A 15,911-nucleotide genomic window follows, 5' to 3' on the forward strand; every position below is an offset into this window, starting at 1 on the left:
GAGTTTTTGGTTGCGAGTTGGCAACCTTGGCATATCACCAGATGTTTCATCCAAGAATAGGCCCCCCTTGGGATCTGGGATCGATTGCTAAGCTACGATGGCAGGTTCGACGACCACATCATACGATGTTTCTATCCCCGAATATGCCGCCCAAGTCTTGTCAAGTCGGTGAGAGAACAAATCCTTAGTTGTTTTGGCTCCCGGCTTCCTTGAGGTCAATTTTGGGGCAGATAGCTCTAGCTATGTGGAGAAAGGCTGATGCTCGTTCGCTGGATGGCTCAGCGACGACAGTCGGCTTTCCCCTTTCCCCATCATCACCAATGTTGGGATGAAGAGGAATGTCTCCTAGAAAGTCAATCTCATGATCCTGACACAGCTTCTCTACCCTCTTGTTCGAACCAAAGACGTGAGTATCGTGATGGCAGTTGGGGCAGTTGAACAGAGACATGTTCTGCACCAGGCCTAAAATGTCGACGCCAACTGTTTTGAACATGTTGATGCCCTTGACTGCATCCTTTGTTGCCAGAGTATGTGGTGTGGTGACGATGACGGATCCTGTGCTAATCAGTATTGGGAGAACAAGCAGAGCAAACGCGCGCTCATGTTGGTGAAGAAGCAGCAGCCGCTTACCGTCCAAAATGACTTGCTGGGTGATAGTCAACTGTGTGTCTCCAGTTCCAGGGGGTAGATCCAGCACAAGAATATCCAAGCCGCCCCAGTCTACTTCGTGAAGTAGCTGCTGGATTGCCTTCATGACCATTGGCCCCCTCCATACCACGGGGGCACTCTCACCCACGAGATAGCCCATTGACATTGTCTTTACCCCGTAGTTTGTCAAAGGCACCAGTTGGTTGTCTGAATTGCGTTAGTCAGGAGCGGTTCAAATGATGTGAGAGCTTCCTTACTGCTGGATAGCCTGGGCTCCCCTGAGAGATCGAATAGAGTTGGTATGGATGGGCCGAAGATGTCAGTGTCTAATATTCCGGCGCGGAAGCCTAGCCTAGCAAAGGCCAATGACAAATTTGCTATTCCAATTTCATCAGGCTTATCATTCCATACGCTCGAGAGTTTGCAGCTATAGAATTGTCACGCACCCGCAACTGTGCTTTTGCCAACGCCGCCTTTGGCTGAAGATATCGCAATGACCTTGTCCACACCGGTGATTTTCCGTCTCTGAGGCCGTTTGGGCCAGCTTGGCGGAGTGCCTGAGCGAGGCAGGCCCTGATGTATTGTTTGTGTCAGCATATTGCTCGTAGTACCCATTGAGCGTGGACATGACCGACAAGAGGGTTTTCATGCTGGAGAGCTCTTGAAGCTCGAAAGAGCAGCGAGGAAGTAGACCGCATTGCGGAGACTGAAATGAGGGAGTCTAGAGGCTAAGAAGAGTTGTAGGGGATTCAATTTGAAGAGAGAGCCATCTAGTGTGAGATACCGTCAAATGGCAGTCTTTGGCATGGCTTGTAAGATGCACTGAGTTCGATTCAAGGACCGAAGCTCCCATTATGAACACAGACGACCCACTTCCTGGAGTGCGATGCTTTTTCGGGTCTGGCAAGGTACAAAGGTACAGAGGTACACACAGTCCAACCTTATTGCCGCCACTCACCGCCTAAAAGTTCAAGAACCCATTGACCGGCAGAAAAAAATCCCAGCAGCACAGGCCGGCCAAACAGAACTTGCCTTATTCTCAAGCCAAGCAAGAACCACACCTAGCAACAATGGCCAAGGGACGCGCAAAAGACTTCAAGGATCCTGATGAGGAATTGGCCAAGGGTACGGCGTGGATTCCATCTGAATTTCTCTCCTGTACGAATGGGCGGGCGTGAGATGTGCTGACAGTCTTTAGATTACGATCCCGAAGCCAATGGGCACAGCGACAATGACAATGGGAGCGGCGCCAGCGAGGATGAGCGCGCCGGCACGGAGCACTACGTGACTGTTGGGCGCAGCAAGCTTCGCGAGAAGGAAGGGATTTCTCTGGGGCGGCAGTACCGTGGGTCTCGGGTTTCGCGCAAGGCTTTAGAAGAGGAGGAGGAGGGCGACGAACCCGAAGATGAAGACGAAGACGACGACGATGATGAAGATGAGGACGACGAGGATGACGGCGAGTACGATGATCCGGAGGAGGCTAATCTAGAAGCCGACACTGCTGAGGCCAGCGATTCGGAAATCAGCAGCGACAATGCTCTGGCGGAGTCCGACGATGAGCGATTAGGGAACTTTGTGTTCCGGGGCAGCTCGAAGCCTAAGAAGCCCAAGAGCAAGCGAGCTTCTGCGGCGGACTTTATGTCTGCGTCTGAGGATGAGGAGGGCGAGGACGACGAAGACGACGAGGACGAAGACATGGACGATGGCCTTGATGACTTGCTCAATGGTCTCGGAGCTTCCGACGAAGACGAAGATGGCGACGAAGATGAAGAAGAGGATGATGACGAGGATGACGAGGATGACGAGGAGGACGAAGAGGATGAAGAGGACGAAGAAGAAGATGATGATGACGAAAAGGAAGAATCAGCAAAGGAAAGCGCGAAACCTTCCCTGGCTGCTCCGTCAATTCAGACCGAGGTCCAGAAAGGAATTGCTATTCAGCAGCAGCGAAAAATCTACGATGGGCTCTTGAACATGCGCATCCGGCTCCAGAAAGCGCTCGTCGCGGCGAATACCTTTCCCACGCTAGATGCAGACTCGAGCTCCGAGACGGAGGCTTACGAAGCCGCTGAAGAGGCTGCCATCAAACTGCTCAACACCATTAGCGATCTCCGAGAAAACTTGGCCCCCCCAACCGCCGCAGGCAGCAAGCGGAAGCGAACGTTGGAAATTGGTCTTTCCAACGAGCAGATCTGGGAGCAGATTCAGGAGGATCACCAAAGAGCCGTCAAGTTCCGAGAAGACAGGCTGGACAAGTGGTCCCGCAAGGTGCAGAGCGTGACAGTCGCTGCGCCAAACAAACTCGGCGCAAAGAAGCCCAAGACGCTCATCGAGGCTCTGCAAGACCAGCTCGCCGATCCCGACGACAGGCTCGTCAAGCGTACACGAGTGCCTCGGTCCTGCGCACCGGTCCAGGCCGCCAAGAAGGTTACCGAGAGCGGGGACGTCTACGACGACGCCGACTTTTACCAGCTGCTCCTGAAGGAGCTCGTGGACCAGCGCACGGTGGAGTCGGCCGCGGAGCAGTCCAGCGCCGTGGCCTCTGTGATGCTTACCGCCAACAAGGAAGCCAAGACGCGCAAGGTGGTGGACCGAAAAGCGAGCAAGGGGCGAAAGATGCGGTTCACGGTGCACGAGAAGCTGCAGAACTTCATGGCGCCTGAAGACAGGAGGAGCTGGGAACAGGAGGCGATTGATCGCTTCTTTGGGACGCTGTTTGGCCAGAAGATGGAGCTGAATGAGGAGGAGAGCGAGGACGATGAGATGGAGGCTCTGTATAAGCAGGACGAGGGACTGCGGCTGTTTAGGTGAGGGCAAGAGCTGTGTTTTTGATAGATACTAGTATATATACCGGCATGGATAGACGGCTGGAAAGAATGCCAGTCAAATTGGACACGGGATATACAATTGTGTAATTTTTTTCATCCGGAGTTGGCCTTGGTACGGTTGATTCTTAGATGCTAGGATACTTTAACTGAAGCTCTCACATGAGCGCTGTCTTTGGTTCTGCCATCTCAAATCCAGACTCTCAATCACCACCTCCACCAACAGTATTAGGTAGGTAGGTAAGCAACAGTGAGAGCTCCAAGACAAACCAGATTCAGACCGATGCAATATACTAGCCCATCCCAATCCAGTTGTTTCCCAAGGGTCTGATGAATCCCAATCGATCAATTCCGCATCATTTGAATCTTCCAGTCCCATTCCCCTTCAACGGCGCCATTTCCGAATCCGAATCCGCCTCGGAACTGCAGCTCCCCGTGCGCGGGCGGGTTTCTTCGGCTCTTCCCCACAAACGCGGAAGTGGCCCGTCTGCCCGCCATTCAATCCCACCGTGGAATGCCGATGCCCAGAAAGAGCTTCGAAAGCTTGGGGAGCTCTGGCTTTTCTGATCCCTCAAACTCCCTCTGCTCTTTTCACTATTCTCGAGAGCACAGAGAATTACAACATCTTCTCACAAGTAAAGATGGCCTCATTAACTTCTTGGGTCCCGCTGGACCGCAATGGCGACTTTTCGATTCACAACCTGCCCTTTGGCATCTTCTCAGACGGCGGCAGCTCGCAGCCCCGCGCCGGTACCCGGATTGGCGACTTCGTCCTCGATCTCGCTGCGCTCGCTGGCGATGCGCAGGTGAAGCAGCAGCTGGGCTCGTTCAACGGCCTGGAGGGAGTCCTCAGCCAGCCGTCGCTCAACGCCTTTGCCGAGCGCGGGCGCGCCGTCCATCGTGCTGTGAGAGCCGACCTGCAGCGCATCCTCGGCGAGTCGACAGACGTGCCGGCGCTGCTCAAGGACAACGAGGCGCTGAGGCAGAAGGCGCTGGTGCCGGTCGACAAGGTCACGATGCACCTGCCCATGCAGATTGGAGACTACACCGACTTCTACGCCGGCTACCACCACGCCTACAAGGTGGGCGTCCTGTTCCGCGGCCCGGACAACGCCCTGCAGCCCAACTACACGCACCTGCCGGTGGGATACCACGGCCGCTCGTCCAGCATCGTCGTGTCCGGGACGCCCATCCGCCGGCCGCGGGGCCAGATTCTGCCCAACCCGGCGGCGACGCCCAAGCAGCCGACGACGGTGCCCTGCCGCCGACTGGACTTTGAGCTGGAGCTCGGCTGCTTCATCTGCAAGCCCAACGAGATGGGCGAGCCCATCGACATCAGCAAGGCCGAGGAGTACATTTTCGGCTTCGTCCTGCTCAACGACTGGAGTGCGCGCGATATCCAGGCATGGGAGTATGTGCCTCTGGGGCCGTTCAACGGAAAGAACTTTGGGTCGACCATCAGCCCGTGGGTTGTTGTTCCGGATGCCCTTGAGCCCTTCCGGACGGAGCCGCTGCATAACGACACTCCTGTCCAGGATTATCTCAAGGAGACGCAGAAGCAGAGTGTGTTTGACATTCAGCTCGAAGTCGGCCTTACAAGTGAGTATCCGTTTCCGTCTTCTGATGAGTCACGTTCACCGAGGAGTATGGCCTGCTAACATGATGCGTTGCTGCAGCCGCGGACGGTGACCATGTCGACCTGACCAAGACGAGCGGCCGCAACCTGCTGTGGTCATTCCCGCAGATGATTGCGCACCACACCGTGGGCGGATGCCCCCTCCGCGCCGGAGACCTGCTGGGATCCGGAACGATTAGCGGCACGGAGCCTCGCGAGCGTGGCAGCTTGCTGGAGATGACCGAGGGCGGCAAAGCCGATGTCCAGCTCGAGAAGGGCGGGGTGCGTCGGTTTATCGAGGATGGCGACAGCGTGAACATGCGAGGCTATTGCGAAAAGAACGGGGTGCGGATCGGGTTTGGCGACTGCGAGGGCAAGATACTGCCGGCCCACGGATCATGAGCTGGGGGGGGGAAGATGAGAAATGAAATATATCCATCAGGTGAATCCAAACAAAAGCGCCGCCCTGCCGTGAACTTTCGCCTCATTCCGCCGTCTCATGCGGCTTGTAAATCCGAGTTACCTTGTCATACTGCGTGAATATGCTCTTTAAGGCTTGTTTTTGAATATTGATGCAAACGCGGCGGATCGATTGCAAGGTGTAAGAACCGGCTTGACTGATTGAACCTCGGCGCAAAGCGGCTCAATTCTCCACCTCGCAATCGGACTGCCTGGTTGCAACTCAGCTTCTTCGAAGCAATTGCAATTGCCAATCTCGTGTATAATTAATCTCGCCGCCGTGATTCTGGATATAAACATACACGGCGGAGTCTGTACCTAGTATCCAAAGCACGAAGTCGCAATTACGTTTCGCACCGCTTCTCGCCTTTCCTTCTTCTTCGTTCCTCAACCATCTTCAACAGCTCCGGCGCTGGCCGTTACCGTTACGGTCACGTGGGCGCGGCTTTGTGTGCAGGAGCGAGCCACCAAGCCCGAACAAGAGGGCAAAGCAGCTTTCTTTTTCTCGGTACCCGTGTCTGCCGTTACTTCGCTTCTCATCTGTTTGTTCTTCATAACAGGCAATTCATGGATGAAGTCGTCGCATAAGACAACGCACAAGGGGGAGAGCGAGAAGAAAGAACAAACATCACTCGATGGAGCAGATTGAGACGCAGGCCTCGGACCTGCGCTACCTCACGGCGCCAGTCGCCGCTTTGAGCGACTCGGCCAGTGTCTCGTACGAGACGCCGCAGCCACGGCCGCCGCACATGAGCCCGGGTTCCGCCATGTACGGAGACAATTCCGCGCTTCAGCAGCAGCAGCAGCACGACGATGATGCTTCGCCAGGGCTGGGAGGTTCGGATGCTGGGGGAGCGGGCGCGAATAAGAGGAAGTCCGTGGACGAGGCGGGCGGCGCGAAGCAGACGCGGAGCAAGAGGAACCGGGTGAGTCTGTCCTGTCCTGTCCTGTCCTGTCTTTGTCCTGGAAGTACGCGCAGAGAGCAGATGTGAAAATGAGGCGGTGATGTCTTTATCAATGTGCGATATGCACATCTTCACAGGGAGAAGAACTTGAGTTGCAATGTGATGCCAAGGCGATGGGAAGCAGATCGCGCATCCTGTCAGGCCCCCCTTTCGTTAGAAGCGCGTTTACTTATGCCATATTTAGTTGAAGCTCCTCAGCTGACTTGGTGGTCCAGTATATTTCTATCGCCTGGTAAGCCCATACTCGGCGTCCCATGTCATTCAGTCGTCTGGAGAAGGCAATCAGTGAGATTCGACGGGTACTTTTGAAAAAGACTGGACGGCTGTCACGAAAATGATTTGAACCATGCTGACTCGTTTGCGCAATGCCCGCATAGCAATGAGTGCAAGAGACGCAAGATCAAGTGCAACGGCGAAACACCATGCCAACGCTGTGGCAATCTCAACCTGGCGTGTCTGTATGCGCCCAACTGCTGCTCCAACAACTTCAAGGACTCGGACGAGTTCAAGAAGATCACGGCGCAGCTAAGCCGCCTGCAAGACGAGGTCAACTGGCTCAACCAGAACATGCGCAACATACAAACCGAGACGCGATTCGCACCCCCAACTTCGGATCGCATTATCCCTGCTCCCAACTCGATCATTGCCCCTTCTCCATCGCAAAGCTCAGCATCCGGCCACAGACCCGACTACCCCGGAAGACAGACACCCTTCCAGGGCCCGACGAGTACGGGATTTAGCCTCGACGTGGCCAAAGAGACAATCAGCAGCATGGGGTGGAAGCCGACCGAGGAGGGCGATGATAACGAGCCGCCACCAATCAGCCACATATCCTCTTCAATCTCAGCGCAAATGCCAGAACCTCTCCTGGAGTTTGACAAGGACGAAATGGTGCGCCTGTGCCGGGTCCATGAAGAGGAGATTGGCATAATGTACCCTGTGATTGACATCCAATCGGTGATTGCTCATGCCAAAAACATCTCGATGTATCTCAGAAGCCAGCGGCCAATGCAGCCCTTGAACGACCTCCAGACCCTGCAGTTGAAAGCCATCATGTGCTGTGCTCTTGTTGTGGAAGGTCACGGCCACTGTGAGAAGGCGGTGCGGGTGTACGAGAGCATGGAGAACATTATCAATCGAAAGCTCATGTCGGACGCTCTTGAAGTCTCTGACCTTCCCCTACTAGCACTTGTTGCCGGCTACCGATTCCTGTCCAACGAGGAGGTGCTCGCCTGGCGAGTCATGGGCCAGGTCGTGCGCCTGTGCATGGAGCTCGGCATTCACCAGAAGCGAGGGCTGATGATGATCCAAAACGAGACGGAGCGAAAGAATGCGCTCAACAGCTTCTGGTCAGCCTACGTTCTCGACCGTCGATGGGCGTTTGGGACGGGTCTGCCGTACGCCATCCAGGACGATGAAATTGATCCGACTTTGCCGATGCCTGTGAGTTGAGCCGGTTTGGGATACGACGATACAACTTGATAAACTGACGTCTTCCTTAGGACGAATATCCATATCTCGTTGCCATGATTACATATTCTCGAATAGGTGCCAAGGTCTGGCGTCAGGTATCCCATTTTGGACCCGTCCTTGCGCGAGAGCTGGGCCAGGAGGAGATTGAACGGCTTGACCAGGAGATTTTGCAATGGTACGAGAGCGTACCGGAAGAGATTCGGATGCGTAGCTGGGACAAAGATACACGAATGACATCGACACCCTCATATAACCTGCAGCGGCTGAGGATATGGACATATCTGCGATTCAACCAAGTAGGTGGATGTGCAAGTGACAAGGTTATTCACATCAGCTAACACAAGTCCTAGATACGCACATGGCTGTATACTCCCGTCCTACATAGCGCTACCAGCATCATGTCGCATCCATTGCAGGCACAGCGCGTCGTCGATCTGGCCAAGGACACGATCCAGTACCTCCACCACCTCAACAGCACCACCAACCTCTACCGGAGAACGCAAGTCTTTTATCACCAGTTCCTCGCAGCCGCAATATCTGTCGTCTTTCTTGCCTCAGTACACGCACCGGTGCGGTTCAGCGCAGTCTGCCGAGAAGAGTTCTACATGGCCCTCGACTTGGTCAAGGATCTGTCTGTCAAGAGTTGGGTATCACAACGCCTGTGGCGAACCATCAAGTCGCTCAAAGACGTGGCGCCGCGGTTCGGCTTGAATCCGGATGAAGACCCTCATTCGAGCGCCGCTTTGGGTATGATTGGGCTTGCGAGGGGACACATGGACAGTATGCCCGGTAGCCAGCCTCTGTTTCAGCATCCCCCAATGCCCCCTAGGCAGTCCACGGAGACGTTGATTAGCAACAACAACAACGGGCAAAGGATACAGAGCGAGATGTCGCGGATATTCGAGGGCTACGTTGGTCTAAACGGGGTTCAGTTCGGAGGCAATGGAGAAGATCAACATGTGCCTACCCCCGCCGCTTTATCATCTTCCGATTCGCAGAATGCCATATTTGCGTCGGCAGACGGGACAGTCTTTCCTCATATGCGCGAGATGTTTTGAAAGATCTTCTTTCCAAAGTGTATAGGGAGTATAGCTCTGATTGACTGGGAGCGGTGTTTAAGGGATGTTGAACAGCGACTATTCAATTTTGTATCAGATCATGAGAACTTGCAACTTGGGGCAGAATTATGGCGGGCGGTCAGTCGCTGAGAGACGTCACAAATGGGCCTGTGAAATGTTGAACTCTGCTTTCGTACTGTCATCCACACTTCCTACCCAGTGCTCATTCTATGAACAGCGACCCAGGCGCAAGGGTTACAAAATGCACAAAGATATAGCTGCAAAAAGAAGCGTCGTCTCGCCGCCTTTTCACTGCTAATGTGACGATGGCCCCGGGAAACAGCCCAAAGAATGCCCGCGGCGTTTTACGTACTGACTGCAACAAGTCGGTCGGGCAACGCCTGCATGATGCGCCATTCGGAGGGAGGAAGCCCAATAAAAAGAACAATGCACCCCTGAACATGGATTCCAGTCGATTCGATTGCTCAAAGCGGAAATTCTCAGCAAAAGTGACCACTAGGAGCTCGCGGTTTTGGAGGGTCGGGTCCAGAACATCTACGCGTTTCCCGCGGGCGACAAGGGATTTCCCGGCGTCTTCTTCACCTTCTCCAGAGCAAGATGACTCGATGCTCAAGGGCGGTAAAGAGGAGAACAAGCACACCGACGGCGGAGGGACGCTGTGTGTTCCGGATGGTCTCCAAGAAAGCTCTTTTCGGATGTTGCCGGCATCTTGACAATTGTCTTGTTGCTTGCTTGTCTGGCGGCTGGTTTCTGAGGAAACAACGGGGGGAAGATAACATCTGACAGCGGGAGAATCAGCCACATTCTGCCGTCCATCAGTCCTGTTGGTCGACACCACACGACCGTGCAGCAGCTATGATCATGGGGGCCTCTGCACTTTTGCTTATCTTCCCCCGTCATCCGTGCGAGAACCGATGGCATCGCTCTTCGGCAAGACTCGTATCAGGAAAAGAAATCTCTGCCACTTTGGTCCGGGCAGCTTGTCGCTTTTCGTTTTCCCGCGGGAAACTAGTTTCTTACCAGGATGAAAACCCGCTGCGGCGCCGCTGCTACTGGCCCGGCGACAGAGTTTCGTTAGATAATGCCTGACGTTGCAGCCGTGATCGGACGCCCTTTGTTCGTGAAGAAGGGCTTCGGAGCATTTCCATGACCAGCAATTGATGCCAACCGACGTGGCACGGAAGTGGAGCGAGCGATGCAGTGAGGATACAAGGCCGCACACCATCATCTGGTCTAGCAATCGCCCGGTCAAGCCAACGGCGGACCGCTGCCGGCTGAGCGCGGGTTCTTGATTTGAGTTCATCAAAGGAACTGTTCCAATTGAAGCTCTGGCTTCTGACAGGCTTCTACTAGTTGCGGACAATTCGACAGCAGTGTGACAAGGAGCTACTGATGAAGGAGCTCAAGGGCCCTGGATCTGTGTACCACGAGCGACTTCTTGCTCTCTCACTGGACAAGTTTTTTCAAGGGGCGATGGCTGTACGAAGTTACACCATTGGCAGCGTCTTATCAGCATTGTGAGTGCCGGAGCTCTTTCACATGCCATCTGTTCGACAGGGGAGACGATGACAGCTGTACGGAGTACCCAGCATTACCCAAATAAGCCACTCGCTTCTCTTTGCAAATGTTCGATCTACAGCTTTTATATCTCCTTATACCTGGCAGTTTATCAAGACAACGGGGCAGGAGTTTGGTCCACTTGATTGTCAATGAGGAGTGTGACTTCGACATCGTGCTAGGTATCTGTACGAAGAGATTCGCAGCTTGGTAGATGGCTCGACCGAGAGAGGAACACCCCAAGCTGAATTACACCGCCGACCTGCATTATCTCGAGTCATTCGCGAAAAAGGGTAGACGTTCTGGACTGAGAACACGAAGAAGCACACGCTGGTGGATGTCATCGCTCAAAAGCGGCACGCCGTCATTCAGCACAACTTACCCCAATATTTTGCACCCCTTTCACACAATTGGAGATTGGAGTGCAGTCATCGTCGAGCGGCTTGGTCGCCCCAGACGCGTCAACTTCACATGCAGACAAGCCTGATTTCAGTTCGTGGCACTCAGGAAGTTGATTGCTCTCCATCGTTCTGAGCTAAGACTGTCGGGTTTCTTGTTGCCTGGCCATTGATTGAGCGGGCCTCGTTTACTAGATTTCCTAGCGTTGGTCGCTCGGAGAACTTTATCGCTGCTCGCCTTTCCCGCGGAGAAGTAGGGCCGGATTCTACTCTCTTACATACATGCTTGCGGCATATGGTTTACATGTCTGTGCAGGTTGTCCACCGCCGCTGAAGATTGATTCGATACCTCAGATGCCCAAGGCGGGAGCGAATATGCAGGAGAGTCAGCAGCGGCAGAGCGGCGCAAGGCCGTACAGATCCCACCTGCGGCCGGCGTGTGTGCCGTGTCGCCGCAGAAAGTCGCGATGCCAGACCGCAGGCGATGCTGCCGTCTGCCTGACCTGCCGTGCCCACCAGACCGAATGCTTTTTCCCTGGTGACTCGCAGGAATCTGCATCTCCGGAGCCTGCCCGTCGACGCCGCCGAGTAGAAGCCCGGCCCTCGTCTTCAGAGCCTTCCCGAGCGAGTTCCCTGAGGGTTGCACAGGTCGCGGCGCCGTTCCGTGAGAGCACAAAGGCCAACGCCTCCGCGCCTGTGGTTGGGCCAGTGCCGAATGCTCCCCCGAGGCCCATTGCCGGCATCTCGACAACGGGTCAAAGCTACCATGACCACGAGGAAGAATCAACGCTGGCACTGGGCTCCGACGATGACCAGCATCTCAATCTACATATCGTAGGCCCGGCTGCTACGAACGACAGCCAGGTCTTGTCTACTTATCTCTCCGGAATCCCTGGTGCTACCCGGAGTACTCGGATGATTATCCCGGAGCCCGCCAGCTGTTCGCGGCCGGTGCTGTTTACGGAGGTTCAGAAGAGGCCTTTCGGCGTCAAGTTGAATCGTAGCCCTTCGGCGGAGAAGCTGGAGATTATTGAAAAACTCTTGGAGCCTCATAACGAAGCTGTTATTGACGAGTTGGTTTTCCTTTCTTTGGCATCTTTGCAGCCTCCTCGTAGCTGACTTTCTTCTCTCTGTAGATACTTCAAGAAAGTGAATGTGTGCCTCCCGCTGTTGGATGAAGTTTCGTTCCGCCGTCAATACCAGGAAGACAAGACGCGGATCTCGCCGGCGCTCATGGCATGCCTGTACGCGCATACAATCGTGTACTGGCAGAGCTCTCCGGTCTTGAGCCGCTACAGGTGCCCGGAGAGCCGCTTCATATGGAATCTTGCCAACGAAGCGGTATACTCAGAACTCCATCTGTCACCTGGCATGTCTATCATCAAGGCGATTGTACTGAACATTGGCGGACGTCCAACCACGTCTCTGATAGGAAACGGGGTGCTACTGGGTTCTGCAGTGTCCATGGCGCATTCGCTGGGCCTGAACCACAATCCTCTTCCGTGGAAGATTCCGCAGCCGGAAAAGTATCTGCGTATGAAGATTTGGTGGGCGCTGTTGGTCCATGACAGATGGTATGTGAATTCGTTCGTGGACGGCAAAGATGAATGAGAAGAGGCTGAAAGAGATGGAAAGGGGGAGACGCACAATGCTGACTTACAGTCATGAATCCGCAGGACAAGTCTGGCGCACGGCACGCCGCCTCACATACAAAGGGCCCAGTACGATGTGCCTCCGCCAACTCTGGAGTATCTTGGCGAGACCCTGATAGAAACCAATAACTCTCGGTCTGAGCTAAGAGCCAATATCTTCATTTCGCTGGTGACGCTGAGCGAAGTGTTGGACCGGTTCCTGCAGTATGTGTACTGCGTTGGACGGGCTAAGCTGACGACTACCGATCTCGAGCATGCACTGCATCAATGGATTGACTCACTGGAGGGTCCCTGTCGCCGGATTGTCCTGCGCGGATCCCATCTGGACGTTACCGGGGCAGCAAACCTTCGCCTGGCCTATCTGACTGCCAAATTGCTTCTACAACGGATCCAGCTCGAGGCCGAGAAGCAGGGAGACAGCGTCAGTGCAGAGAGCGTGATCAACCGATATTCCGGAGCACGCATGACGTCCGAGGAGATTCTCATGCTCATACAAGACCTCCAACCGGAGCATCTCGGCGACTTTTGGATGTCTGTGAGCGCCTTTTCCTTCCCGGCCGCCGTCAACTTTTTGCTGCGGTGCGCGCTTGAGACTGAGAATTCTCCCGAAGGCCTCGCGCAAAGCCCCTCGTTTAAGATCGCCCGCGACCTCATCACCACGCTTCGCTCGCACCAGGAGCAGCACAAGTGGGATCTGGGCGACGTCTGTCTTGCCCAGCACGCCGAGATTGTGGACAAGATGCTGGCGGGTGCGGTGCCGGACGAGCAAGGCGGGAACAGTAGCAGTCTGGACCTGCAGGACTTTGACGTGTCGATCCTGGACCACATCTTCCCAAGCGTATGGGACCCGTTGCAGAATGCCTGGTGATTATAGAGACGCTTGACTTGCTATGTTTGGGAGGGGAAATCAGGGGCCGTGCAGCAGATGACTACGGGGCTACGTCAAAGTTGCGGGAAGCGTCGTCGGTTTTCCTTTCCCGCGGCCAACGAGTTTCCCGCGGCGGAGCTAGGGAAGCCAAACGCACTCCTCACTCCGAGATATCCACCGTCGCGATACGATATCGGAATTAGAGAAAGTTTTGTTGAGATGAAAGCGTCTTTGGATTTGTTTAAAAGGTCGAGATGATTTTGGGAAGTCAGGTTGTCATTCATCAAGCATCCAGAGGGGCAAGTCAACAACGACGACTTACACGAGCACCTTGTTCTTATATACTGCATTCTGATAGGGGCGGTCTATTGCGAGTGATTTCCTTCAGCAGAAACGATCTCCATCCTCAATTCCTTTTCCTTCAGCCCATCTCTACAATCATTCAGCATGGCTCCAGGAGCTCTCGTCGGATCTGAAAGCCCTCTCCTGGCCCCCGTCCCAGGCAAGCTCGACGTCGCCCCAGCCCTCTACGCCGGAGTCGACGAGAAAGACCTCCGCGAAAAGGCCAAGGCCCATCTAGCCTACTATGGCACCAAGTTCCACGACGATGTGATTATTGGATCTCGGGGGATGTACCTCTACACGGCCTCTGGCCACAGGATCCTCGACTGGACCTCGGGCCAGATGTCCTGCCTACTCGGGCACGGACATCCCGAGATTGTAAAGACCATCCACGAGCACGCCATGAACCTCGACCATCTCTTCTCGGGCATGGTCTGCCCGCCCGTCATCAGCCTGGGAGAGCGCCTCTGCAAGGCCCTCCCCGCCGGCCTCGACAAGGCCTTCTTCCTCTCCACCGGCGGCGAGAGCAACGAGGCCGCCATCAAGATGGCCAAGGTCTACACGGGCAAGTGGGAAGTCGTCGGCCTCGGCGCGTCCTGGCACGGCATGACCGCCCAGGCCCTCGGCGCCCAGTACCACTTCGGCCGCAAGGGCCAGGGCCCGACCATCCCGGGCCAGTTCATGCTGCCCTCGCCCAACGCCTACCGGTCGCGCTTCCGCAGGCCCGACGGCTCCTACGACTGGGAGGCGGAGCTCGACTACGGCTGGCGCATGATCGACCTGCAGTCCACGGGCAACCTGGCCGCCTGCATCGTCGAGTGCATCCAGAGCTCCGGCGGCATGCTGGTCCTCCCGCCGGGCTACCTCGCGGCCATGAAGCGCCACTGCGAGGCCAGGGGCATGCTGCTCATCGTCGACGAGGCCCAGACGGGCGTCGGCCGCTGCGGCGACTTCATGGCCATCGACCACGACGCTGTCCAAGACGCTCGGCAACGGCCTGCCCCTGAGCGCCGTCGTCACCAGCGCCGAGGTCGACCGCGTCTGCGAGGAGCGCGGCTTCATGTTCTACACCACCCACGTCAACGACCCCTTGCCCGCCGCCGTCGGCGACAAGGTCCTCGAGATCGTCTTCCGCGACGACCTCGTCCGCCACGCGCGCGCCGTCGGCGAGGTCCTGCACGCGGGGCTCGCCCGCCTCATGGCCCGGTACGGCTGCATCGGCGACGTGCGCGGCCGCGGCCTCATGGCCGGCGTCGAGATCGTCGCCAGCAGGGACACCAAGGAGCCCGCCCTGGAGCTGGCCAAGCGCATCGGCGACGCCGCGTACCGCCTCGGCGTCTGGGCCAACCTGAGCAGCCACCCGAGCTTCGGGGGCACGTTCCGCATCGCCCCGCCCATCACGGTGACGGCGGAGCAGATTGAGGAGGGGCTGGACATGCTGGAGAGGGCCTTTAGGGAGACGGAGGGGACGATGCCTCTGTATGTCTGAAGGGGGGGTTCGGCGGGTGGTGAGGTTGAATGATTTCGGGTGTTGGGTTGAGTGTATTTACCTAGTTATCAGCGGGTTTGTTTTCTTTTTTTTTAGTATGCTATTTCAAAAGGGGGAATGAATTATTCAAGTGCTTCTGGGGCTTGTTTGGTTGCGATTTGCGTCTTGACACCCGCAAGAGAGAGTCAGGCATATAGAATGTTTACTATACCGAATGGCCTGTTACAGATATATGAAGGCTTCGAGAGACGAAGAGACCAAGTATGGCCAAAGCGATGAAGAAATAGGTATCATTCATAAACTCATCATAACAGAATCCTGCAATTTTCGCCCTGCCCCATCAATTTTGAATCCAAAATATCACAAACCTGCCGCTTGCTCACTTGCTTTTCCCCAATTTTCATATCATGACGCTCAACGCAAAAGAAACAAAGAAACAAACAATAAGCCTCCTCAAATCGGGTATAGGTATCCCAGTCAATCAAAAACGCCTGCCGTTGGAGAAGATTCTTCGATGGAAACAAAAGCCGCCGTGCTCGCT

General features: G+C 55.4%; 6 protein-coding genes across 6 annotated transcripts; 5 read left to right on the top strand and 1 right to left on the bottom strand.

The window, feature by feature from the left end:
• Positions 1-184: 184 nt before the first annotated feature.
• On the bottom strand, positions 185-1,346 carry BBK36DRAFT_48476 (P-loop containing nucleoside triphosphate hydrolase protein; the record flags this gene model as incomplete). The annotated part of the gene is made up of 5 exons (XM_024898132.1): positions 185-555; positions 631-855; positions 906-1,025; positions 1,095-1,221; positions 1,284-1,346. 5 exons carry the CDS (start codon positions 1,344-1,346, stop codon positions 185-187), a joined length of 906 nt encoding a protein of 301 aa, XP_024752464.1.
• Positions 1,347-1,702: 356 nt separating this feature from the next.
• On the top strand, positions 1,703-3,459 carry BBK36DRAFT_1193359 (TRAUB-domain-containing protein; the record flags this gene model as incomplete). The annotated part of the gene is made up of 2 exons (XM_024896811.1): positions 1,703-1,773; positions 1,847-3,459. The coding sequence occupies exons 1-2, from the start codon at positions 1,719-1,721 to the stop codon at positions 3,457-3,459; spliced, it is 1,668 nt and encodes a 555-aa protein (XP_024752465.1). The 5' UTR covers positions 1,703-1,718.
• Positions 3,460-4,054: 595 nt separating this feature from the next.
• On the top strand, positions 4,055-5,497 carry BBK36DRAFT_1134687 (Fumarylacetoacetase). Its single transcript, XM_024892387.1, has 2 exons — positions 4,055-5,072; positions 5,150-5,497. The coding sequence occupies exons 1-2, from the start codon at positions 4,115-4,117 to the stop codon at positions 5,488-5,490; spliced, it is 1,299 nt and encodes a 432-aa protein (XP_024752466.1). The 5' UTR covers positions 4,055-4,114; the 3' UTR covers positions 5,491-5,497.
• A 685-nt stretch (positions 5,498-6,182) lies between these two features.
• Positions 6,183-9,043, top strand: BBK36DRAFT_1157385 (hypothetical protein; the record flags this gene model as incomplete). The annotated part of the gene is made up of 5 exons (XM_024894011.1): positions 6,183-6,473; positions 6,728-6,744; positions 6,890-7,955; positions 8,015-8,281; positions 8,336-9,043. 5 exons carry the CDS (start codon positions 6,183-6,185, stop codon positions 9,041-9,043), a joined length of 2,349 nt encoding a protein of 782 aa, XP_024752467.1.
• Positions 9,044-11,352: 2,309 nt separating this feature from the next.
• Positions 11,353-13,539, top strand: BBK36DRAFT_155724 (N-terminal binuclear Zn cluster-containing/DNA binding domain-containing protein; the record flags this gene model as incomplete). The annotated part of the gene is made up of 4 exons (XM_024897641.1): positions 11,353-11,678; positions 11,748-12,092; positions 12,156-12,593; positions 12,696-13,539. Exons 1-4 carry the CDS (start codon positions 11,374-11,376, stop codon positions 13,537-13,539), a joined length of 1,932 nt encoding a protein of 643 aa, XP_024752468.1. The 5' UTR covers positions 11,353-11,373.
• A 447-nt stretch (positions 13,540-13,986) lies between these two features.
• Positions 13,987-15,370, top strand: BBK36DRAFT_1157387 (4-aminobutyrate aminotransferase-like protein; the record flags this gene model as incomplete). The annotated part of the gene is made up of 2 exons (XM_024894012.1): positions 13,987-14,814; positions 14,864-15,370. The coding sequence occupies 2 exons, from the start codon at positions 13,987-13,989 to the stop codon at positions 15,368-15,370; spliced, it is 1,335 nt and encodes a 444-aa protein (XP_024752469.1).
• Positions 15,371-15,911: the final 541 nt, after the last annotated feature.

This window comes from Trichoderma citrinoviride, assembly GCF_003025115.1.
Source record: "Trichoderma citrinoviride strain TUCIM 6016 unplaced genomic scaffold BBK36scaffold_3, whole genome shotgun sequence".
NCBI lineage: Eukaryota > Fungi > Ascomycota > Sordariomycetes > Hypocreales > Hypocreaceae > Trichoderma > Trichoderma citrinoviride.